At 45.2% G+C, this 26,248-nt stretch overlaps 1 protein-coding gene across 1 annotated transcript; it reads left to right on the top strand.

Moving 5' to 3' along the window:
- The first annotated feature begins 30 nt into the window (after nt 1–30).
- KCTD19 (potassium channel tetramerization domain containing 19) lies at nt 31–25,942 on the top strand. Its single transcript, XM_061140526.1, has 16 exons — nt 31–84; nt 2,172–2,468; nt 12,313–12,463; nt 13,444–13,635; nt 14,863–14,994; nt 16,841–17,051; nt 18,218–18,378; nt 19,699–19,802; nt 20,299–20,441; nt 20,640–20,723; nt 21,505–21,619; nt 22,003–22,630; nt 23,947–24,138; nt 24,311–24,465; nt 24,811–24,912; nt 25,816–25,942. Exons 1-16 carry the CDS (start codon nt 31–33, stop codon nt 25,927–25,929), a joined length of 2,835 nt encoding a protein of 944 aa, XP_060996509.1. The 3' UTR covers nt 25,930–25,942.
- Nucleotides 25,943–26,248: the final 306 nt, after the last annotated feature.

Raw genomic sequence — 26,248 nt, 5'->3', positions numbered from 1 at the left:
GCCTATCCACCTGCTTCTGGAGCCTGGACCATGGTATGGAGCCCGCCCTGGCGGGGGCGCCAAAAGCACCAACACAGCGAATGGGTGCGATGTGGTCGAGGATTAGGGATGTAGGACTAGGGACCTGACTCTGGGACACAGGGCGGATATAGCCCCAGCTTTGAAGGGTCTGGGGGCTAGTTCTGAGGAGTCAGAAGAATGTGCCTGCTTTGACGGTTGAAGTGTTCTAACTCTGAGGATGGGGTGTGGGACTCCAGGTCTGAAAGGTGAGGCTGTGCCTCGGACGGGGTAAAGGTCTTCAATCTCAGTTCTTGGGGAACGTTGACTCTGAGGCAAGGCGGTGGCCTGGTGGGTGAACGTAATGGCGGGTGGGGGATCTGAAAGATTGGGTTGGAGGGCAGCTCTCTGAGGCATGATGGGAAGCTCCAGATACGAAACCCTGGCTCTGAGGAGTTGAGGTCCTGTCTGTAGATCATGAGGTAGTTCTAGTTCTAGAAATTGATTTGGAAGTTGATTGATCTTCTTTAGGGGTGAGGGATCAGTGTGGGGAAGAGAGAGACACTCTTTGGGACGGAGTAGTGATGACTACAGGCTACTCTGTTTCCTGCAGTCAATCTGACAAGAAGCCTTTTGTCTTTGAAGAACTACAAGCCCCTGTAGGGCCAGCTCATCACCTTTAAAGAGAATAGAAAGCAAAATCGTGTTTGTGTGCATATTTATGCTTTCTGGTCTAGGTGGGATCCTTACTCTCAGCTTGTCATATTCAGCCTTAGCCATGTTTAGAAAGGCCATGACTTCAAAGTTTAGATTAGCTTATTAGATTGGTTTTTCCACCTCTGCTTCTGAGAGAATTGTCACCATTTTACAATTTGTAATCCTTCTCTTCATGTCCCCTTTAATTCTTCTAGCCTCAAACATGACATGTATATTTGTTCTTTATATCTGAACATTTATACCAGGCTTCTTATGAGAGAAAAGAACCTCACTCCCTTCTTCATTGCATGCATTTATTTTCTTTACCCAGATGTCAAAATTGGAGATGGCAGGTTTTTGTTGGAGAAATGGACTTTTCCTCCCTTGAGCAACCACCTTATTTTAACAATCTCCCCCACCTCCCAGCATTTTAATGCAGATTTTGAAACATTTAGAAAGTTTGAAAGAATTTTACAGTGAAACTATATAGCCACCACCTAGATTCTACAATGAACATTTCGCTGTAGTTGTTTAATCACTCATCATCTATCCATTCATCTTATCTTTTGATAAATTTAAAAATAAATTAGAAATATTGGTACATTGCACCCCAATCACTTCAGCATGCATAATTTTTACCTAGAATTTGTTAACCTGAAACAATTAGGTTTTGTTTTTAACCAGTAAAACAGGTTTATTGGGGAACAGTAAAGAACTGCTTTAGGACATGCAATTATGGTGAACCACATGCAAGTCTGGTAAAGTGGAAGAGAGGAAACTTTTGTAGAGGAGAAGGGGAAGTTGGTAAGGGCTGTAATTAAAAAAAAAAAAATACACTGGAGGAACCTGGGAGTTTGAAGTTTAGTGACTTTTCATTGGCTGAGTTGTGACAGTGTCTCATTGGTTGAGCTGTTCCAGGCAAGGAGAAAATCATTCTTCCTCTGTTGGCCAATAGTAGGGTATGAATTTTAACATCAGCTTGTCAATTTTTGCAAAAGAAATCAGTTGGAATTTTCATAGGGATTGTGTTTCATAGGGATCAATTCCAAGAGTATTGCTACCATAACAATATTATCTTCTGATCCATGAACATGGAAAGATTTTCCATTTATTTAGGTATTTTAAATTATCTTTCAACAATGTTTTTGGGGTTTTCACAGTACAAGTATTATACTTCTTTTGTTAAATTTATTCCTAAATACTTTGTTCATTTTTATACTGTTGTGAGTGGAATTGTTTTCTTAATTTCATTTTTGTATTGTTCATTGCTAGCATATAAAAATACAGTTGATTTTTTATATTGATCTGCACCCTTCAACCTTCTTGAACTTATTTCTAGTAATTTCCTAGTGAATTCCTCAGGATTTTCTATTGCAAGATCACATCATCTACAAATAGAGATAATTTTACTTCTTCCTTTCCAATATGGGTGCTTTTTATTTCATTTTATTGCATAGATCTCTTCATTTTCCCTTTAGGAGGAGCCTGGTATGCCTCATGAGTCAGCAGAGGATTTGTTTCATTTCAATGTGGGGGGCTGGCATTTCTCGGTTCCCAGAAGCAAACTCGCTCAGTTCCCAGACTCCCTGCTATGGAAAGAGGCTTCAGCACTGACCTCTTCAGAAAACCAGAGGTTGTTCATCGACAGAGATGGTTCCACATTCAGACATGTGCACTATTACCTCTACACCTCCAAACTCTCCTTCTCCAGTTGTGCAGAGCTGAACTTGCTCTATGAGCAAGCACTGGGTTTGCAGCTGATGCCTTTGCTGCAGGTAAGATACGCTTATCTTCCAAGAGTGGTGCTCAATAATATAGGCTTTACATCACTAAAAATTTGTGTCCTTTTATATATTGGTTGCTGAGATGATCCTCTAATGAGAAAGTATGATGAGAGAGTTAAAGTAATAAATAGTACACTGGAAATGCATGTTCTGAATAAACGATTTCATTCTAACTCTGCCTTGTCTATACCAGCAGTTACCACAGACCCCCGGATAGAACTTTCCATCCCCCGAGAGGGTATTCTTAACTCTTGGAAATCCTAAATTAAGCTTCTCCTTATTTTTGTTGTTGAATTTTGAAAGGTGAAAACACTAGAAATTATAGGATTTGCTACATGCACTGTGTCTGAGATTTAAAATCTGAAAGATGTGTCAGACAACATTACTTCTCATTGTGCCTGTTAGGTACACAGTGTTCACTTACAGCAAAGCAAAAAGTCCTGCAAACTGCAGAATCTTTCCTTTGTCTTCACTTCTCTGTTTTCCAAGACTATTCTTTTCTTGGTGTAAGAGCTTTAAATACCTTTACTTTGAAACCATTATAGTATCACCAGAGAACATTACCTTCTTTCCTAATTTTTCTCCCAACTACAGAAATCATTTCTATGGTTAATCTTAAGTAGTTTATTTTTAGTTTTTGAACAATGACTTTTTTTAACCTGGAAGAGCTAAATATTATAACTGGGAAGGACCATTGATCTTGCTCCATATTAACCGCACTGTCTGGACAGGGTGTTGTTTACTCTGAGAAGCACTGGCTCAACAAGCCACAGTGCAGCTCAGTGTGCTACCAGCTATGCCTCCCCAACACCTCAAAGAGGAGAACTGATGTAGTCCCTGCATATCTGGGTCATATAGAATCGGGGACATTTCACAATGCATGTTTTATGGACACTTTACTAAATCAGTATTTAATATTTAAAAGGTATTATATATTTGGAAATCAACATCCACATACTCCAGTGCAAATTGTTGTATATTCTTTTTTTTTTAAGTCACCCACCTGAAATAAAAATTTTTTCAACTATCCCAGGAACTGAGCACTAGAATTGCTTACAAGTGCTTCAAATTCACTTAAAGGACCTGGAATGTCAAGATAGCTGTTGCCTTTTTTTTTTTTTTGGCTGCACCATATGACTTCTTCCCCAACCAGGGATCAAACCCAGGCTCTTAGCAGTGGAAATGGAGAGTCCTTATACTGAACTGTCAGGGAATTCCCAAGCACCATTTAATGGGAGAAAGGAGGGAGTCAGTTGTTCATTGCAGAAAATCAAAGAGATCTATGCAACTTTTTGAAGAACTATTTAAAGAGCACAAGGCTATTATACAATTTATCAAGCCCTTTAATTCCTTTGATGTCCTTATTCCCCAAATTGAGACAAAATATATTTGGGAAGCAATTTCTAAATGGGAGGTGGTAACTCAGCAGCCAATGAATTGGTCCAGTTCCAAAGTTGCAAGTTGTGTGAGCAGTAGCAGTATTTGAAGAATCATATGAAAAAAAAAAAAAAAAAGAATCATATGGATCTGCCTCCCAAAACAGACCATAAAACAAGTGCTTATGTTTCAGAAATGGTGCTCTCAAAGAAATAAACATTTAGGCCAACCCAGCTTAAGTGGTATTTATTCACTGAAGTAGAGTATAAATACAGCTGGAGAAAAAGACAGCAATCTCAAGCAAATCAACAGCCTCACACATTTCCATCATTTTCCTCACTGTTAAGCCCTGTCCACGTACTCAGGTTCTTGCCTAAATGTACAGTTTGCTTGGAGAAAACAGAGTCTGCCAATTCTTAGTCTAAAGACCCTTCTCAGACAGCCGGCTTTAATGCATTTAGGCAGTATTTACTGAAAACTTTCTAGGTATCAGACATTATTCCTATGGGATTATAGGATGATCCAATAAAAATATAATGTTAACCACATTTTGTGTTACACATTTGTGCCATATGTGTAACTTAATTTTTCTAGTAGCCACATTAAAAAAAATAGCAAGTGAAATTAACAATATATTTTATTTAACCCAATATTTTTAAATGTTATCATTTCGATATATAATCGATATTTTCTTTTTTATAAAGTATTTTTAATTCATTTATTTTTGGCTGTTCTGTGTCTTCATTGCTGCACACGGGCTTTCTCTAGTTGCAGTGAATGGGGGTTACTCTATCTGTGGTGCATGGTCTTCTCATTGTGGTGACTTCTCTTGTTGTGGAGCATGGGCTCTATGGAGCACAGGCTCTAGGACACTCAGGCTTCAGAAGTTGTGGGGCATGGGCTTAGTTACTCTGCCCATGTGGAATCATCCCAGACCAGAGGTCGAACCTGTATCCCCTGCATTGGCAGGCAGGTTCTTAATCACTGGACCACCAGGGAATTCCATGTAATCAGTATTTTAAAATTAATATATTTTACTTTCTTTTCATGTACCAAGTCTTCAAAATCTGATGTGTATTTTACACTTACAGCACATCTCAGATTCAGGCTATCACATTTCAAGTACTCAATAGCCACATATTGGACAACACTATTCTAAATTGTTCTAACCTGTCAGTGCTGCTCACCGTAGAGTCCTTCAGATTTAGCCCCTAACAATAAAAATGGGACTTTGCCTCCCACTAACTAAAGTTCCCATGATTTCAATATGTGGCATATCCTACTCAGGATTATCTATAACATAGTAAGTTTTGTTGAAAAACCATACAGGAACCAACTAGTAGAATGAGATGGGAAGCCTCTAGAGGACAGGTGGTTGAGCTCACAGTCCTGCTCTGTTTCTACTCTTCCCTCATTCCCTCACATCCCTACCCTTTATCTCTCCCATTCCTCCTTGCCATCTACCTGCCCATCCTACCTCCTTCTGGCCTATAGCTTTGCCTTCAAAGGGCACACTCAATACCTATTATTGTTGATTCTAAGTGTAACATTAACATGTATAGAGCACTAATCACAGGCCAAGTACTGGAGATACAGAATGAATTATATAGTCATATAAGGTCAGATAGAGGTATGTGCTATGAAGAATAGAGCAGTGTTTCCTGTGTAATAGTGAAAGAGGAGGACATTTCTGTATTCTAGAACTTCTTGGGGCTTCAGAATGTGTTTATATGATTTTCTCTTAAAAAAATTTTTTTTTATTCACTTGTTCTTTGTTTATTTCTTGGCCACATTGCATGGCATGTGGAATCTTAGTTCCCCAACCAGGGATTGAACCCATGCTCCCTGTATTGAAAGGGCAGAGTCTTAACCCCTGGACTACCAAGGAAGTCTCTTTTTTTCTTTTTTTCATGTGTAGCTTTTATTTATTCTATCAGTCACTACCTTTATAGTACTGGAATATGTTAAAAGAATAAAGCATTTATATCTAATCTGCTTTTTAATATACAGTTGTGTAGTATGTCATAAGGAGATAGCAAGTGACTGAGGTCAGCTACTCCTTTAGAAAGAGTGGTCAGGGCTGGATTTATTGAAGGCAATATTTGAACAGAAGACTGAATGCAAAAGGGATAAAATATGGAGATGTCTAGGAAAAATCTTTGAGGTATAAGAACAACAAACACAAATGCCCTGAGGTTAGAATGGCTTGGAAGAGGCAGACTCAGCGGCCAATGTCAGGTGCAGTGAGAAGCAGGGAGATGCCAGGACTTCCCTGGTGGTCCAGTGGTTAAGACTCCACGCTTCCACTGCAGGGGACGAAGATTCAACCCCTTGTCAGGGAACAAAGATCCCACATGCCACACAGTGTGGTGGTGGGGAGTAAAGAGATGTCAAAAGTAGATGAGGTCAGAGGATGTTACAGATCAGATCTTGCAGAGTTGTATAGGCGACTATACAGGATCTATTCTAAATGTTATAGGTAGCTTTTGGAGATGTTTAAAGAAAGAAATAAAATTATCAAATTTAAAATTTTAAAAGATCATTATACCTTGGGTTAAACATGGTTGTCAGGTACAATGTCAGAAAGATGAGAAACAAAAGAATTAAATGAATTTTGAATTTCATAAAAATTCTAAAATTTTGTGCTTCAAAGGACACCATTGAGAAAGTGAAAAGACAACACACAGAATGGAATGAAATATTTGCAAATCACATATCTGATAAGGGACATGTATCCAAAATATATAAAGAACTCTTACAACTAAACAACAAAAAGACAATCATTTAAAATGAGCAAAGGGGATTTCCCTGCTGGTCCAGTGAAAGTCCATTGGAGGGTTGAGAGTCCACCCTCCAATGCAGGGGACACAGATTTGATCCCTGGTCCAGGATGATCCCACATGCCACAGAGCAAGTGGGCCCATCTGCCACAACTACTGAGCCCAAGCTCTAGAGCCCATGAATGACAATAATGAGCCCACATGTTGCAACTACTGAAGCCTGAGTGCCTAGAGCCTGTACTCTGCCAGCAAGCATAACCACCACAATGAGAAGCCTGCACACTGCTCACCACAACTAAAGAGTAGCCCCTGCTCACCACAACTAAAAAAAGTCTGCACTCAGCTACAAAGATCCAGGGCAGCCAAAATAAATAAATTTAAAAAGTATTTGAATAGACATTTCTCCAAAGAAGATATACAAATGGGCAATAAGCACATGAAAAGGTGCTCAATATCACTAGCCATCAAGGAAATGCAAATCAAAACCATGATTAAGTTACCACTTCATACCCACTAGGATGCCTCTCATCAAAAAGACAATAACAGGTGTTGGCAAAGATAGGGTGAAATTAGAACCCTCATACACTGCTGATAGGAATGTAAATTTGTACAACCTCTTTGGCAAGCAGTCTGGCAGTTCCTCAAAAAGTTAAACATGGTGTTACCATATGACCCAGCAGTTCCACTCCTAGGTATATACCCAAATTAAAACCTACAGAATGTCCACACGGACACTTGTAGACAAATGTTCACAGCAGACTTATTCATAAAAGCCAAAAAGTGAAAACAACCTGTATGTTCATCAACTGATGAATAGACAAACAAAATGGTATATTTATACAATGAAATATTATTTGTCAATAAAAGGAATGAAGTACTGATACATGTAACAATGAAAATGAACTTTGAAATGTTATGCAAAGTTAAAGAATCAGATTCAAAAGACCATATATTGTATGATTCCATTTATATAAAATGTGCAGAAATAGGCAAAGTTACAGAGACAGAAAGTAGATCAGTAGTTGCCTAAGGCCAAGGTACAGGGTAAGAAGGATAGAGTCAGCAAAAATGGGCAGTGGACTCTTAAATGAGCATAGGGTTTCTTTTTATGATATTAAAATAGATTGTGATGATGGCTGCACAATTCTGTGAATATGCTAAAAATTACTGAATTGTATAATTTAGGTGAGTAAATTTTTTCATCTATATATATAATATGAAATTTATTCACATTACACTCCTGCATTGGCAGGCAGATTCTTTATGACTACCACCACCTGGGAAGCCCATATAATATGAAATTTATTCACATTAGAAATAATATGAAACATTTCAATAGAGCTATAAAAAATCATTAACTTCCGGACTAACATTAGGAGTCAGCAAACTACATCATAGACCAAATTCAGCCCATTACCATTTTTGTACAACTTATGAACTAAGAATTGCTTTTACATTTTTAGATGGTTGAAAAAAATCAAAAGAAAAATATTTGTGACACATAAAAATTATATGAAAGTCAAATTTCAGGGTTCTGAGGTGCAGGCTCAGAGGGAAAAATCAGGAGTTTGGATTTGAATGTATTGAGAGGCAAGAAAATGGTGCTCATTAAAAATCTGGATGGTGATGGGGGCAGGCAGCCAGATGTATAGATCTGGAATTCATGGAAGCAGTCAGGTCTAGAGACATAAATTTGGAGTCCTCAAGGTTGGTATGTAAATCCTCAAGCCTGGATGGTTAGGAATGTTGTATCTTGTTCACAGGGGGAGCATAAACTAGTCATTACAAGTCTGTACATTAATGCCACAGTGCTTCCTAGAATTTTCTCTGTAATTCAGGAAGTCCCCTTTGTGTAAATGTAAGCTGCTCCAAACCTCACACATACTATCAGCTTGGTTGGGAGTTCACAGCTGCTACTGCAGAGTGTGAAATTTTTCTTCAGGATAAGTCACAAGGCTTCAAGGTTCATGGCAGACTGTTGATTCCCTTTTTCTTGCCTGCCTGAAGTCCACCAAGTACTTAGTATGTTGACAGTACATGCTAATTGTATTTCCTTTTTCTTGCCTTCTGAGGACTTGTAAGTTTGGAAACTTAGATTGTTCCACCTGTGAATGTTCTGCTGCTGCTGCTAAGTCGCTTCAGTCGTGTCTGACTCTGTGCGACCCCATAGATGGCAGCCCACCAGGCTCCCCCGTCCCTGGGATTCTCCAGGCAAGAACACTGGAGTGGGTTGCCATTTCCTTCTCCAACGCATGAAAGTGAAAAGTGAAAGTGAAGTCACTCAGTCGTGTCCGACTCTTAGCGACCCCATGGACTGCAGCCTACAAGGCTCCTCCATCCATGGGATTTGCCAGGCAAGAGTACTGGAGTGGGTTGCCATTGCCTTCTCTGGAGTGTTCTGCTACCGGCAAGCAAACCAAATAGGCCTGCAACCCTTGTGCTCAAGGGAGCTAGAGTTTTTATGTTGATCACACAAATGATGCTTTTAAGAAAAAAGACCACTGACAAGTCTCACATTTCCAATTTTTTATGATATGAGACAGATTACCACTGTGATCTTGTAAAGGAAGATTTCATAAACAGCAGATACTTACCCCAACAGTGTAGCTCATCTGTGGATGTGGGTAAATGGACAGCTCAAGTATAAATGCTTCAACATGGCATCAGGGCTCCTCACAGGACAGCCTATATGCTTGTCCTGGCTCATGTCCCAACACATAGATAAATCTACATGCATGCCTGCACACATGCTCACACTCAAACACACACATAAACACACGCCCACCTCTTAATGTCCAGTCATGTCACTGAGCACCCTAAATGCTTCCTCTCAACACCTTTTCACTTGCTGTTCCCTCTTTCTAGAACACTTCAAGAATTAGCCTAAATGAGGCCCACAGGAAGACTAGCCTGACATTTCCAGGTAGTTTTGCCTCTGCTCTCAGATCAGTGCTAATTCCGTTGGGATCATATATTCATATGTCTTCCTTCCTCACTAGCTTGTATTCTTTTCATGTTTACATTCCCAGCATCACAGTACTGGGCCTATAGCAGGTGTTTAATAAATATGTGCTGACAGACACTGAATGCTGTATCCAAGATGATGTGTGAAGGCTGAATCTACTTCAGGGCAGGGAGCTGGAGCCAGCAGTGGAGGGATGCTGATAGGTGTGTCTTATTTGGCTTGTTTGGCTGATAGCATCTATTCTGTGTATCCTTTTGTTCAACCAATCTTGCTCCTCTGAGCTCCCAAGTGGTGCTGGCCCTTCTTGTCTTTACAAAGCAGTTGGAGATTTGCAAGCTCCCCCAGGCTCTCTTCCCATCACATTCCTTCCAACAGCCCACATCAGAGCATAAGGCTTCTCTGAGCACTGCTGCTGTTTTGGAAAAGCTCGGTTAAGTCCCAGGGCTCTGCCAGCAGGGCATTTGTCAGCCATCTTTTGGCAACTGTGCATACACACACTCACCCCCATGCCATCAGTCTTATGTTACTTCTGATTGACATATGTTTTCACTATAATCTGAGCCAAAAGCAACATTAATTATCCTTGTGCTAGCAGTTAGCCATTTGAATTCGGGTCTGTATTTCCCTAAAGAAATCCTCCCTCTAATAATTTATGGGTCATAACATATGAAGAGGAAAAGTACTAGGAGTAGTATTCAGGCAGAAAAAAGGGGAATTAAAGTCCATGGAAGACCAGCCACACACTCTGGCAACTTTAGTCAGCAAAGCCAAGGGGCAACTGAAAGCATAAGCTCTCTGAAGTGCTCTTCACTCATTCATTCATTCCACAAAAATACATTGAGATCCCACAAACACTACTGTGGTTGCTGTAAATGCAGTGGAGAACAAAACAGACAGGGTCCTTATGGTCTTGAAGGTTATATATATTCAGGGAGACTGGCAGACAGTAAATAAACAAGTAGGTGTTACTGAGAATAATAAGGAGAGTAAAGGGGTTAGGGGTTCCATGGATTCTTAGAGCAGACAAATGGCTTCCCATGAGTGGAAGGCCTTATATTTCTAGAAATCAGAGCAAGGATTGGCTGAGAGAGTTTAGGAAAAAACCTAGTTGATGCTTCTGGGTCTAATGCATGCAGCATGTTCTTGACTGGCAAGAATTGCAATCCTTGTAGATTTACTTGTTTGGGTTTTTTTTCCCTGTTTTAGATTTGTCAAACACTTCTTGGAGGAAATGATACTGCTCACACTTTACATTAGTGGAAGTAGCAGGAAATGGAGCTGGGTCTCAGCTACAGCAGACAACCATTTCCCAAATGAATGAATGACAGACTCTCTTCTGCTATTTCACATATGCACTTTTCTCTTCCATTGTTCATTGCCTCCAGGAAAGCACTCCCCGTGACCCCACCATTATCCAGTCCTTCCACAAATCCACCAGCCACTCAAAGTGGGGAAGATTCCCCACTGTGGTCCCCTCCTTTTGCAGGTCTTAAGCAGTTATGGGGGTGCAGTTTACAGCCATGGCCACCAGAGGGCTCTTCTCAAAGCTCAGGATTCCTTGGGCAGCTTTTGGAGAGCACCTGTGTAGTAAGCTGTTCTTTGGAAAGAGAGTGAAAAAGTTGGCTTAAAGCTTAAAAAAACTAAGATCATAGCATCTGGTCCCATCACCTCATGGGAAATAGATGGGGAGACAGTAGAAACAGTGTCAGACTTCATTTTTTGGGGCTCCAACATCACTGCAGATGGTGACTGCAGTCGTGAAATTAAAAGACGCTTACTCCTTGGAAGGAAAGTTATGACCAACCTAGATAGTATGTTAAAAAGCAGAGACATAACTTTGCCAACAAAGGTCCGTCTAGTCAAGGCTATGGTTTTTCCAGTGGTCATGTATGGATGTGAGAGTTGGACTATAAAGAAAGCTGAGCGCTGAAGAATTGATGCTTTTGAACTGTGGTGTTGGAGAAGACTCTTGAGAGTCCCTTGGACTGCAAGGAGATCCAACCAGTCCATCCTAAAGGAGATCAGTCCTGGGTGTTCATTGAAAGGACTGATGCTGAAGCTGAAACTCCAGTACTTTGGCCACCTCATGCGAAGAGTTGACTCATTGGAAAAGACCCTGATGCTGGGGGGGATTGGGGGCAGGAGGAGAAGGGGACAACAGAGGATGAGATGGCTGGATGGCATCACCGACTGGATGGGCATGAGTTTGAGTAAACTTCGGGAGCTGGTGATGGACAGGGAGGCCTGGCGTGCTGCGATTCATGGGGTTGCAAAGAGTCGGACACGACTGAGCGATTGAACTGAACTGAACTGAACTGAACTGTGTAGTAAGCAGGTTCTTTAATTAGCTTCACACTGGATCTGAGGTGTTCTGTTCATTATGAGGCTCTTAGAGAATAAAACTTGTCATGTGGTGCCTTTAGAGGACTACTTTTTAATGATTAACTATAAATTACTCTTAAAGTTGTATAAGATAAATTTTTATCACTCAAAATTATAAAGCAGAAAAAACTGCTTCAAAATCATAAAGGAAATATTCATCAATATTTTGAGTAACAGCATATCATCTTATAGACTTACATTTTTACCTAAATTGAGTGAGTGACTCAATTTATTTCAAAACACTATACCAAATCCTAGTATTTTACCCCAGAATTGGTAGATATTTACTTGGTTTAAAATTTTCAAAGCAATAACCTTCTTTATCTAACAGACTCTAGATAATCTGAAGGAAGGGAAACACCATCTACGTGTGAGGCCTGCAGACATACCTGTTGCCGAGAGAGCATCTCTGAACTACTGGCGAACATGGAAATGTATCAGCAAACCCTCAGAATTTCCTATAAAAAGCCCAGCCTTCACAGGTATCACCACAGGCTGACCTTTTCTGAAGCCCAGATCGGCTTTCTTTCTCCTCACTCTAACAGAAGTGGAGAGTGCCCTGATTTCTGAACTAGTTATAAATGATTTCTCTGCCTTCCTGTCATCTCCTTTGATTTTGTACCTGCCACATGCCCTCTCCATGGCTGCTTACCCACTGGAACTAAGCATCCTTCTCCATGTTCATTCCTCTGCATACTGGTTTCACCTGGGCAAGCCTAGGCTGCTCTCCACCCTGTCCTAGTGGTCAGGGAACTCTATCATCAAGTCACCTCTAACCACCACACAAGGAATGTCTCCAAATGATCACTGCTTGGTGGGTGCCTTGTAGTATATAGACTGACCTATTTGAGACACAAGAATAGACATTCATGATTATTGATGGGTTTAGAGCTTTGGGGAGAGTTAAAAGGATCTATTTTATCTGTGGGTCATTTATTTTATCTATAGTTGGTTTGATCAATTAGAAAGAAATAAATGGGTAACCAGTATGAATTGTTCAAAATTATTTTTCCATTTTATTACTTAAAAAACTAAACTTCTCACCATAGCCCACCCCAGGCCCTTTCTTACTATCCTAACTTCATTTTGGCCATTTCCCTCCTCCATGCCTTCCTAAGCTCTGGTTACCTTGGCTCCCTTTCATTCCGTGAATCCTGCAAATAATGTCTCCCCAGCTGGAAACCAGTATGAATTTAATGATAAGTATATGAGCCAAAATTTCACATGTCCCACTGCCCTTCACTGTAGAATAGATAGATTTCTCTTGCCCTGTTCCCCACCACACCCTTGCCAAACCTAGGGTTACACTGAAAGGAGTGAGGAGGAGGAGGCATCTGGCAGGGACCATCTCTGGGATGATATCTCCAGCTTCCTCTAGGCCCCCTGGGTCAGTGAGTGCCCCTACCTCTGAGAGCCCTGACCTCTGGAAGTTGGTGATGCCCTTCTGCACATTTTCCTCCAGGCCTACATGATAAGGCACCTTTGGGACTCATGGATACACCACTGTTAGACACAGAAGAGGAAGTGCACTACTGTTTCCTGCCCCTAGACCTAGTGGCCAAGCACCCAAGCCTGGTGACTGAAGACAACCTGCTGTGGCTGGCTGAGACCATGGCCCTGATCGAGTGCGAGTGCAGCGAGTTCCGCTTCATTGGTGATTGCTTTATCACGGGGGAGGGGAGGTGCGCCGGGGTGGGCGGAGAGGGCCCATCCACCCCTCCTGACCCCACACCCCTTGGAGGCCCAGCTTGGGGCTTAGGTCCTCAAGACCTTCCCTGAGCAGAGCTGGTGGAAGCATGACAGAGCCTTCCTGGAGGCAGATGGATTCCCAACATTAGGCTGCCACTAGCCTCGGGGCTATTTTATTCCCTATTCATTTTGGAATGGCCTGGGTTGTAAAGGGGCACTGGAAACCACCTGTAGTGGTATCAGGGGCCACAAGAGTTGATGTGAAGGGCAAGACCCTGAGCAGAACTCCAAACTACTCTTATTTCTCTGCTTTTATGTATCCATCTAGGCTGTAGACCTCAGTTTCTCTTGCCATAAAATGAGGAAATAGAGTTGTTTCAAAGGATAGTCCCTTCCTGCTCTCATTTGCACTAAACTCAGGATAAAAGGGAAGAAGAGGGGATGGTGAAAGTTTCCCCAAAATCATTGCAGAATTGTCTGCTTGAGTTAGTGGCCTAAAGAGGGATAAAATTTTCAACCCTGGACAGAAGAGAGCCTCCGTTCTGCACTGCCCAGGACAGGCTCTGGTGAGGTGTGAACTGAACTGACTCTAAGATGCTGCTGCTGCCTAGACGAACAGGGGAGGAAACAGCCAAATGGTACTGGGGCCCAAATGCCTAGAACCCCAGCCTTTCCTATTCATAGTCACCTGGGAAGTTGTCTATAATATGCTTCTGAATCTCAAAGTTGATTCACACAGGACAGTAGCATTGGCTCCATCTCTGCCTCCCACACTGCAGTCCAGGCAGGGACAAACTGCAAGTGCCACCTGCCAGCCCAGGCTCGCCCAGGCCCTTCCTCTCTAAGCGACAAGACAACTCCCTCTTTTGGAATGACCTGCTCTCGGGTCAGGACTCATAGGGTAAGTCTCGGGGCCAATGTGCTCACCAGGAGAGCGTGCCTGGCTTGGGAGCCTGAGGCTAGGCCATGGGAAGTCACACCCACGGACTCAAACACAGGAAAATAAAGTAATTTGGGATTTTTCACCTTGAAAACCACAGACTGAAAGCTAATCTAACCAGGTATGTTCAGAAATTGTTTCAGAACAAGGAGAGCCTAGGATAAGCTGCAGCATCAAAAACCTGCCAAAACCTGGACCTACAATTAGATCAGAAATAACCTCAACCCATTTTGTTTCCTTTTGCTTTTCAAGTGAATTTTCTCCGCTCACAGAAGATTTTGCTACCAGATAATTTCTCCAACATAGATGTGCTTGAAGCAGAAGTAGAAATTCTGGAAATCCCTGAGCTCAGTGAAGCTGTGAGGTTGTACCGAATGAACATGGGTATGTCCTCAGGGGAAATGTGCCCTCCCCTTGACATCCTTGGGCAGTCTGGGCTTTGAACAGAAAAGCCAAAAACAAACATCTTCCCTCCCACCAGCTACTTTGGTTGGTGGTGACAGAAGCGGGTATTCTGATTGACTTAGAATCTGAGAAGAGAAGTTTCAGCCTGAAACCTGGCATGCCCTCTGTCTTGTTCAGTCTTCCCACTGAAATGTAGGTAGATCAGCCCAGCCTGGCTGGGGAGGGAGGCTGGGCCTGAGGGCAGGTTTCCCAAAGTCAGGGGAGGTCTGCCCTCCTTTTGGACAAATCAAACAATTGGGAACTTGTAACTAACCCCCACCTGCCACTCCCATCCTTCTTCTTCCGGGCACAGTTGGAGGGCATGGGAAATTCTTGGGCAAATTCCCCATACTACTTCAGTTATCCCACCCACCCCCAAATTCCCTTGTCCTTCCTACTTCGAACCCCTGGCTGCTGTGCCTGTTTCTGCCTGCTCCTGCCACTTGCTGACCCTGGTCCAGTTCAGGCCTTCAGGCTCCCAGTCCAATCTCATGCTAATTTGTTCCTCATATTTTTTTCCCCCTCACATTTTTTTTATTAGCCTTTCACCATCTCATTTCCAAACCCTGCATGTCTATGGAAGCTACTGTATATATTGCAGGAGTCAACTACCTTTGCATGGCCTCAGCAGGCATTCTGAGAATGCATAGAACTCTTACATATGTGAAGTTTGGCCTGCATGTTGCCAGATATTCATTCTGTGGGAATCAGATCTTCCCTGCTTTGAGGCCCAGTTCTTCCAGACTTCTCCTCAGGCAACTGGAGTCCTATCCTATTTGGGGGTAGAAGCATCCTGCAGCAGGTCTCAGGAGCCTCTTAGGATCTTCCAACCCACTTGAGAGGGTGTGAGTTCAAACCTCTCCCCCAGGGCTTCTGTTCCTCAGAGAACAGAGGTCAGAGAGCTAAGCAGAGTGGGGCCTGATGCTCAGGAGTTATGTGAAGCTGGAAGAGAGGCATGCTGCTGGACGGGCTCTGTAAGCCATCAGCAGCCCCCAAACACAAAGCCCGTTTTTTTGCCTTTCATAAAGCACCATAAGTAAGGGAAACAGCCCTGGTAGTCTTGAAAATAGAGTCACCCTCACACCCCAGCTCTGGTCCACCTAGCTTTGCTGTTTGGGGCAAGGTACTTAGTAACTGACTATGCTCTCAGGACATAGTTTCCTCATCTGTGATAGGAGGAGAATACCACCCCTCCTTCAGGGTTGGAGACAACCCACAAAAATCACCTGGCAGCTTGCCGCTGGCCCACAGGTGCCACTGGGACCGTCTCGTGTAGACTGAGCATTATGGCCACTGCAGGAGAACAGTGAGCCAGGAACACGAATACCCAACCTAAAAGTAACACTAGACAGTGTGTCTTGGGAAAATTCTGCCCAGGAGTGGTAGGGACTGTGAGTCTTGGGACCCTATAATGATATCAGGTTCTCTGCTATGGTTGTCGTTCTTTACCCATGGATAAATACAGCAGAGCTTAGAACTAAGGGAAATTCCTGCTGAGACTGGGCCAGATGGCTGTTGTTCTGAAATTCAAGTGTTAGTGATACAGCAAATTAATCCTTCTCCCACACCCACCTCAACTCCCAACAGATAGTTTTGACCTCAAGCAGGCTGAATATAAAAACTATACTAATGTTCAGCAGATTCAGATGTGGCTGTGCAAGGAAATAAGCTCCCACTAAGCCTCTTCAGTACTGATTCAAGACAGCAGTTGGAAGCAAGACCCAAAGCTTCTAATACAGTTTTGACCATGAGCACTCTAGGAGTCACCTCTTTCTCTCCGGCACAGGTGGCTGTTCCCGGACCTCCTGTCCTCCTCCAAGCCCTGGGAAGGGGAGCCGTTCAGCAGGCCTAGAGTCCGTGAAGCCACTGTACATGATGGCCCTGGGTCTGCTTGTCAAGTACCCAGACTCCGCACTGGGACAGCTCCGCATCGAGAGCACACTGGATGGGAGTAGGCTGTACATCACCGGGAACGGGGTTCTCTTCCAGCACGTTAAGTAAGGCCCTCCTCAGAGAATGCTTCATCCCACTCAGGCTGCGCTTTACCTTTCTCTAGGAACCACCCTGGGGCCCTGTCCATGAGTCAGGAAATACAGGACAAACCCATCATTTTAGCCACTCCCACCATCTGCATCAGTACCACCAAATCTGGGCCTCAGAGGAGAGGGCTGGTGCCAAGGTGTAAGGTTCCTAAGGTTCAAAGGTCTCAAACTGTTTAATATTTTCATCCTCTGCAATCCATCACTGGTTCTAGGCTTGTGCTAGGTCCAAGGTGGCCAGGCCACAGCCACAACACTCAGGGTGCTGGATATTTCCCCTGCCATATTCCCCCTCCTACAAAAGTCCTCCCCAAGGACACATAGAAAGTCCAGAACCAGGGGTGAGCACCCTGCCCCCCCGCCCCAAGAGCAAGGCAAAATAGGCTTCTTGAAGGAAGTGATACCTGGCCTATGCCCTGGGGAATGAGCTGAGATTGTTCCTACTAGTGCTGGGCATGGATTCTAATCCTGTTTTATAGAAGGGTAAACAGGTTCTGAATAGAACTCTCTTTGGCTCACAAAATACACTGGTACCAAAACTAAAGATAGAAGTGGCTTTTCCTGAGCACCTGTGGAGAGGGTCAGCCAACCTCAAACACTGTCTTACCCCAAGGGTGGGGCCTTTGTGACCCACCCCCATCCATCTCTCCCAGAGATGTCCCGCCCCTGAGGTCACAGGGCACAGAGGGCAAAGACAAGTGCCTTTAGAGATGGTGGGGTTGATATTCAGGTCCCTGGCTTCTTTCCTGGGCATAGAAGGTATCAGTTATCTCCCAAACCATGACAGGCTGCCACAAGGTGGCTGAGATATCTTGGGGCGGAAATAGAGTGGCTAGGCCCTGGCCTGGATTCTGGAATCCAAGACAGGGCCTGGAGGCTTGCAACTAGTTGATTTAGAGGGCTTTGCTGAAACAGGTCAATCTCAGCCCCAAAAGGATGAGTCTATGTGTCCAAATTTACCCACTATGAGACATCAACAGAAACCAGTTAAGGAAATGACATTAGTGGCCACAGGTCTGAGTCAGTGTTTAGGGCAAGACATTCTAGATATGGAAAGTTGACAGGCTGGACTCCCCTGGGGTGTAGTGCTGAAGCACTCTGTGACAGGTCTTTTCTCTTGGCAGGAACTGGCTGGGGACTTGCCGTCTGCCCCTGACTGAGACCATTTCTGAGGTGTACGAGCTCTGTGCCTTCCTGGACAAGAGGGACATCACCTATGAGCCAATGAAAGTGGCTCTCAAGACTCATCTGGAGCCAAGGACTCTGGCATCCATGGATGTGCTCAGTAAATAAAGAAACTTCTCAGTTTGGATGCAGCATCAGAGGAGGGTCTAGGGGATAGGACAGGAAAGATAAAGCTGGCCAGAGCCAGAAACTATAGATGGAACAGGAAAGGAAAGCCAGACTAACATTTGTGGCTTTTGCCTAAAAGGAAACTTTCATGTTAGGTGACCCCCACCCCACACCAAACCCACAAGTAGCCTCAAGCAGTACAGGCTGAGCGGCGCAGACGGGCCCAGTGGGGGCTGCATGGGTCCCCAAGGGCAGGCCCACTCTGGCCCTGGGAGCTGACACTGTGCCCCTTGGGTCTTCACAGCCATCCAGAGAAGAATGGTCCCTGGGTTCATTTAACAGAGGACACGGACGCTCAGGGAGGGAACCTGCTCATATGATGAGACTATGGTCAAGCTGGGATTTAAATCTGAGTCTAAAGCCAATGTTGTTTCACCAGCTGCCTATAACTGTTTACTAACAAAAAGTTTTATATCAATTTATGGTACATTACTATCATTCAGAAACAATATTTATTGGAGCACCTACCATAAACCAGGACATCAGATAACACTAGGAGTATAGAAGAGAGCAAAACAGACCCAGTCTCTTATTTTCATAGGGTTCATAGTCTAATGATATACCTCTTGGTTATATCATCTGTTTATATACCCTTCATTCATGACAAAGTTCACTAGAAACTGAGTCTCAAAAAAAAAAAAAAAAAGAAAGAAAGAAACTGATTCTAAAATACCAGAACAAAGCCTAAATCTAGTCATCCCCAGGAAAAGGGTCATGAATTCACCTTCCCAGAATAAAGCCTATTCGCAAGGCTTGGTCTCTGTAATGATTTGATGAGAGGTTAGGTCTGTGATATCTGCCAAACCATAAGCTCAAATATACAGAGGGACTCCTAGCTCCAGTCTGAGTGGCCATGTGGGAAATTACACACCCAGGACATACCGGTCAGAAACTGAAGGGCTTAGCAATGTAGGTAGAAAGGAACATTAGTCAAGCTTTCTTGGGAGAGGTGGGCCAGGGGTAGTACAGCAGTGCCCTTGGGGTTGGTGGCCCTCCCCCAATTCAGAATCACCAGCTGGCCCTCCAAGCTACTGTTCTAAATCCATCTCACCACCCAGGAAACTCTATGGTAAGCCACAGGAAAGGCCTGAGGAGCAGAGAGGGCTGGTGTTACGGATTTCTGCTTCTCAGAGTAGGCAACAGAATATGACTGATGAAGATACTGAGTCTTAACATGTGATACCTTATTGACCAAATGCCCTACCTAATGTCCTTCTGGCCATGTGACATGTTCTCTCATTGGTTTCCTTAGATGAGGAGTGGACGGCAGAAATCACTGTGTATTCCTCCCAACAGATCATCAAAGTTTATGTTGGAAGCCACTGGTATGCAACCACCCTGCAGACCCTGCTGAAGGTACTGCTGGTCTGAGGCTGCCCTCCTCTCCTTGCGGCTTCAGTGGCTGAGATGCTTTGGAACCTGTCACTGACCTTCACTCAGCCTCCAGCACCTGCTCAGATCAAGGATTTTTCCCCCTACTCCTAGGTCCAGAGTGCCCTTACTGTATGAGCAGCAGGCTGGGAAAGGCTTCAGGAGTCTGGGTAGGGAGGGGCCTGGACCAAGGCAGGATATAGGGTGAGGTCCCCAACGGCTCAAGAGTGGTTGAGGAGCCAGCAATACTCTGAGCAGAGATGATGTGCTTCTCCCTGGATGCTCTGCTCCTCCTTATGTGTCTCCTTGTGGCCAACAAGACAGGGAGATAGAAATCATCCCAAAGCCTCTGCTCTGGAATGGGTGGGAAAACGAAGACTAACCTACTCCTTAATGAGGACATGGCCCTTTAACTAACAGACTAACAGACTACCTAACTAACTAACAGACTAACAAGAGTCTGATGTCCAACCCTTTGCAGTATCCAGAACTGTTGTCCAACCCTCAGAGAGTGTACTGGATAACATACGGACAGACCCTGCTGATCCACGGGGATGGCCAAATGTTTCGACACATTCTCAACTTCCTGAGGCTTGGGAAACTATTTTTACCATCTGAATTTAAGTGAGTGCAGGAAGGAAATCATATGATGAAACTCCTATCCCTCTGCAAGGAGGAAATTTGAGTTTGCAGCCTTGATGGAGGAGATTATGTTATTTCCAACATGTGAACTGCTGTTCAGAGCAGCTGCTCTGTAGGCCAACAACCCCATCCATATTCCCACCTCAGATGCCCAGTGTGACTTCTTCTTATCATTCACAGGGAATGGCCCCTCCTTTGCCAGGAGGTGGAGGAATACCACATCCCATCTCTCTCAGAAGCACTTGTCCAGTGTGAGGCATACAAGTAAGGAATCCACTCCCTTGACACCATGATCTAAAGTTTGAACCTTGTGGTACATATACACCATGGAATATTACTCAGCCGTTAAAAAGAATTCATTTGAACCAGTTCTAATGAGATGGATGAAACTGGAGCCCATTATACAGAGTGAAGTAAGCCAGAAAGATAAAGAACATTACAGCATACTAACACATATATATGGAATTTAGAAAGATGGTAATGATAACCCTATATGCAAAACAGAAAAAGAGACACGGAAGTACAGAACAGACTTTTGAACTCTGTGGGAGAAGGTGAGGGTGGGATGTTTCGAAAGAACAGCATGTATATTATCTACGGTGAAACAGATCACCAGCCCAGGTGGGATGCATGAGACAAGTGCTCGGGCCTGGTGCACTGGGAAGACCCAGAGGAATCGGGTGGAGAGGGAGGTGGGAGGGGGGATCGGGATGGGGAATACGTGTAACTCTATGGCTGATTCATATCAATGTATGACAAAACCCACTGAAAAAATAAATAAATAAAGGAAAAAAAACAAAAAAAAAAAAAAATAAAGTTTGAACCTTTATATGCCTCTTGGGAATCCTGTCCTAAGTCCCACCTCCCAGTAGGACCTGTTCTCCTTAGGGTTAAGGGGGTGGGGCAGGCCTAGGACTGGGCAGGGACCTAAGTGAAACTCTTTAAGGCCCCTCCTTCCTGAGTGAACTCTCGGCCAAAGGGCACACCTGGTCAATGGACTAGTGGAAGCTTCTGCTCATTAACCAAACCCTCTTGGAATCTGCAGGTCATGGATCCAGGAGAAAGAATCTGAAAGTGAAGAAGCTTTTCCCATCAGACGGCTGCACGTGGTAACAGAAGGGCCAGGGTCACTGGGGGAGTTCAGCAGAGACACCAAAGAAGTAAGTTCCAGCCTCCTCTGGTTTGGTGGTGTCCTGAAAGGGCACCAGCACAGGGCTCAGGGGGCAGATCCTGCTACTGGGGAGCATGGCAAAATGAGCAACAGGCCTACACGGCTCTGGCACAGTGACTGGTCCCTGAACACAAGTAAGTGCTGGCCACATGAGGCCTGGCATGCTGATATGCCCCTTTGGTGTGTGAGAGGTCCCTGGGCTGGTTACCAACCCCACTCCAACTGAGCAGATCTCAAATGTTAGACCCATGTGGGGGACGAAATTGTTCTGGGTAAGCAAGTGAAGTCTTAAGAATCCCAGCTTATCAGATCTTGGGTAAGGCTTCAGTGTGGGAGTACCACATGCACACAGCTGCTGTGCCCTCTCCCCAGACCACGGCTTGCATGCCGATGGAGTTCCAAGACTGCAGTGACCGAACTCTGTGGAACAAGGCCAAGGGGACCCTGGCCAGGTCCAGCCAGATAGAGGAGGCTGAACAGTACTCCCGGACAATCCAGGTGTCCTTATGCCGAGGTGCCAAGAGGGCAGGTAATCCCAGCACATACTCACACTGTCCTGGCCTATGTGCCAACCCTAGACACTGGGGGGGCCACCCTGAGAGTCCTCCCAAGAAGAAGTGTACCACTGTCAACCTCACACAGAAATCTGAAACCAAAGACCCTCCTGTCACCCCCATGCAAAAACTTATCTCCCTGGTAAGGGAGTGGGACATGGTCAACTGCAAACAGTGGGAATTCCAGCCACTGCCAGCCCCCTGGAGCTGCTCCTTGGAGGAAGCCACCCTGCAGCACTCCTCAGGAAGTGAGGCTGTTTCCCAGCCCAGCACCTCAGCTTCCTGGAAAGGCCATTCCACAGCCTCAGAGAAGGACCCAGGCCCACAGGCAGGGGCTGGAGCTGGAACCAAAGACAAGGGGCCAGAGCCCAACTTTAATCCATACTTCCCCATGAAAAGAGCTGTCACCCTGAAGGACTGGGGCAAGCAGAGGTCAAAGGAGAGAGGTAAGTCCTGTCCCATCCTTGATCTAAGTCCCATTTACAACAGAGAAGGCAAACCTTGGTCAAGACCACAGAGTGAGTTAGTGATTAAAGGAGACTAGAACCGCGCATTCACTACTGCCAAGCAAGAGACCCAGAAATGACAGGCACGCTGGCATGGCCTGGGGGCTTGAGAAGCCACATGAGGCATATGAAAGGAAGGACCTATAAAGCAATAGGAGCACAAAGAAGGATTTGGGGCTGAGAAGTCAGCGGAGGAAAGGAGAAGTCTTGGGTGCTGGTAGAAACCTAAGTCACGGGTCTAGCAGCTGGAGACCAGTCTTCATAAAGTGATAAAAGATAAGGCTGAAGACATTAGGAATCAGGACAGGTCTTGTGGTTCAGGCCCTGGTACTTTGTTCCGATCCTAAGTGGAGCACCAGCCACTGAAGCATTCTATACAAGGGAGCAAGCACAATCAGGTATGCATTTAGAAAGTTTGTTCCAGGGGCAGAGGAAATGCAGTAGCAGGAAGTAAATGTTAGAAGTGCCAAGACCATCCTAGGTGAAACAGGTGAGGCAGTTGGAGGAAACAGGAAAGGATCGGGCCAAGGAGGGGGCAGGTTTCTGATTTGGTGACTGCAAGGGGGTGGACAGTCACTGAGGTAGGAAGGAGAGGAGTAGGGCTTGGAGAAGAGGACACAGTGTGTATGAGGCACTGACGGGAGTCCAAGGGGAGAAGTCCAGGAGACAGGAGGGTATATGGGGACGAGGCTGAACAGAGAGGAATGTGTGTGGTGAAGTGAGGAGCAGTCCAGGGAAGTGGGCTGAAAACTGCTATTACGGACTGTTTCCTCTGCTCTCTCAAAGCCCTTCCTATTGTATTCTGTCATTTTCTCTTTCAATGGCTTGTGTCATGCTTGGAGGGGTCTTCCTGGGCCCTGCCTGTGGGCCCCCAGTTGGTCTATCAAGCATGTTCTTCAGAGTAGACATGCATCAGCAACCCCCCTACCCCCGCCACCACAAAAGCTCATCTCATAATTTTACAGATTTCCAGTCCCCCGCTGGGTTGTGATCAGCTCTATTTACTACTAGCCTAGTTCAACAGATGATTTGGAAAGTTCCTTGGAGTTCTGAAATTGAGGATGTGTGTTGCAGTGATTCCAGGGCGATGAAGAGAGGAGAGTTAGAACATGGCCCTGCCAGCCCAGGCTCCCACTTCTGAGAAGCTGGAGGAGAGAGCTGGTGACTGACTGCACTGGTCTGTTGCCAGAGGTCTCCTCCCTGCTTGGGCTCTGATGGAGCTTAAGGAGAGACCTCGCCCCATGTTGTTTTCACAGAAAGTCCTGCCCCTGAGTTGTCCCTGCCTGAGGCCAGTGAGGGGGACAACACAGGGGTCATCCTCAAGGTGACCCACCCCCCCGTGGTGGGCAGTGATGGCTCGTGCATGTTCTTTGAGGACAGCATCATCTACACCACGCACATGGACCACCTCAGGCGCACGCCGCCCCCAGCCAGCCCCCAGCCCCGAGGTGAGGCTCTGGAGCCGGGCCTGGCCCTGCCCATGGGCAGATGCCTGAGTCCCCAGCCAGGTACTTCAGGGATAGGGTCTCCCTGGAAGCCCTGCACTTCTCCCCCTAACCAAGGCTGGCTCTGAGGCCCTCGCCGTGGCAGATGTGGCCACACCCCCTCTCTCCTCCACAGAGGTGACTTTCCTGAGTTTCTCTCTGTCCTGGGAAGAGATGTTTTACGCACAGAAATGTCACTGCTTCCTGACTGACATCATTCTGGATTCCATCCGGCAAAATGACCCCAAAGCCATCACAGCCAAGGTGGTCTCCCTGGTCAACCAGCTGTGGGTACGTGTGATTGGCCCCAGGCCCTGTTCCTTCTCCACTGTCCCCTTACCTCCACAACAATAGTGCAAGACAAGAGGGAGCAGCCAAAATGGGATTGGGGGAGCAGCTAGGGGAAGAAGTGAGGGGCAGAAGGGTGGCAAGAAGGGTAGGGACCAGGAGACAGGACAGCAGCACCCGGGCTGAGCCATGGCCAAGAGGCAGTTTGAAGTGACGGTACCCCTTGACCTCTGTGGCTTCTGCAGGTCCAGAGAAGCCCCTGCTCTGCGTCCCACTCTAAGGAACTGGGAGCAAATGTGTGTCAGGCTGTGGCCTCCAGCCCTGCCTGACTGTGGGCTCTTCTGGCAGACCCTGCACATAAGCCCCAAGCAGTTTGTGGTGGATTTGCTGGCCATCACTGGATTCAAGGATGACCGGCACACCCAGGAACGCCTGTACAGCTGGGTCGAGGTGAGGGCCACCTGCACCCCACGGGAAATGGCACCCCTCTGGATGCCTCAGATGGACACTGTCTTGCTGCATGAGGGCCAAGCCAGTGCTGCCCAGAAGGTGAAGATAGGGAACTAGAACTCTAGTCCCTGGTCCCAGGGAGGGAGGAACAATGGCTGAAATTAACCTGTCCAGAGTGGTCAAAAAGCAGTATTTGGGTCACTACTATTTGTAGTCTTCTCCAATGTTTACCAAATTAGCCTTCATCACTAACAACCCTGACCAGGGATGCACATCATATGAGCTCGTTTTGGGGTGCTGAAATCAGAGAAACTATTGGCAGTCACATGCTTTCAGTGAGTTATAGATACCAACATCACCTACTCAAACATGATGTCAATACTTTTGTATTATACATTCCTTTTCTACTTAAGCTGCTATAAAGCAGTTTTTACAAAGAAAATTCTTCAATAAGGGCAAAGGAATGACTCAGGTTTTTTGAGTCCTTAAAATAATTTTAGGATTCAAATTTTTATTTGAACGTTGGAGGTGAAAAAGATTTGGCTAATTTTTCATTAATCTGCTATTTCTGTAATCAAGTACATTATTATAACACCTTTCACCATAAACATAATAGTGCCAAGTTACTAGCCTCTGCCTAGTCTGTTGACTGGAAATGAAGTCAGCATCTATGACTAGAAAGTGGAAAACCAATGACAGAGAACATGCACTTTTGATTCTCTGTTCATTTCATTCTGTGCCCTGGCAGCCACTCTGAGCCCCAGGTCTGTGAGATGCCTTTAGGCAGAACTGAGGTCAACAGCACCAACTGGCTTTGCCCCGACCCTGCCCCCACCCAGATAGGAGGCCCTCACAAAGCTAGAGTAGCAGCCAGCTAGGAATAAGACCAGCCTTTCCTTCCAGCTCACGTTGCCTTTCGCCAGGAAATATGGCCGCTGTGTGGACCTGCTCATCCAGAGGGGCCTGTCAAGGTCTGTCTCTTACTCTGTCCTGAGCAAGTACTTACAAGATGGCTAAGGTGCCCAGCCATGCTTGGGGAGATATGCTGCCCCCACATCCCACCCATCCCATCGCCAAGATGCATTTTAACCCGGGATGTCCCCACTGAAGGGTGCATTATCAATTTATTTTTTATTATAAACAAATAAAGAATAAACCACGAGTCAAGGGTCTGGACTCCATCTCTGAGAACCAAAGACCTTACAACCAGTGAAATAATCTTATACAACTCTAACTGAAAGCTATTCAAAAACCTCTGAGTCCATGTAACCAAACTGGACTGGGGAGCTAGGGCGGGCAACAGGAAGAGTCCAGTATGGATGAGCCTGGCTTTGAG

Source organism: Dama dama, chromosome 4 (assembly GCF_033118175.1).
Source record: "Dama dama isolate Ldn47 chromosome 4, ASM3311817v1, whole genome shotgun sequence".
Lineage (NCBI taxonomy): Eukaryota > Metazoa > Chordata > Mammalia > Artiodactyla > Cervidae > Dama > Dama dama.
This window is presented reverse-complemented; position numbering and strand designations above follow the sequence as displayed.

Excerpts from the sequence above, each read along its gene's own strand:
- KCTD19 (XM_061140526.1), top strand. The coding sequence starts at position 31 with ATGGTATGGAGCCCGCCCTGGCGGGGGCGCCAAAAGCACCAACACAGC. Across the intron at positions 85-2,171 it reads AGCACCAACACAGCGAATGG|GAGGAGCCTGGTATGCCTCA; the intron begins GTGCGATGTGGT and ends TTTTCCCTTTAG. Across the intron at positions 17,052-18,217 it reads GTTCTCTTCCAGCACGTTAA|GAACTGGCTGGGGACTTGCC; the intron begins GTAAGGCCCTCC and ends TTCTCTTGGCAG.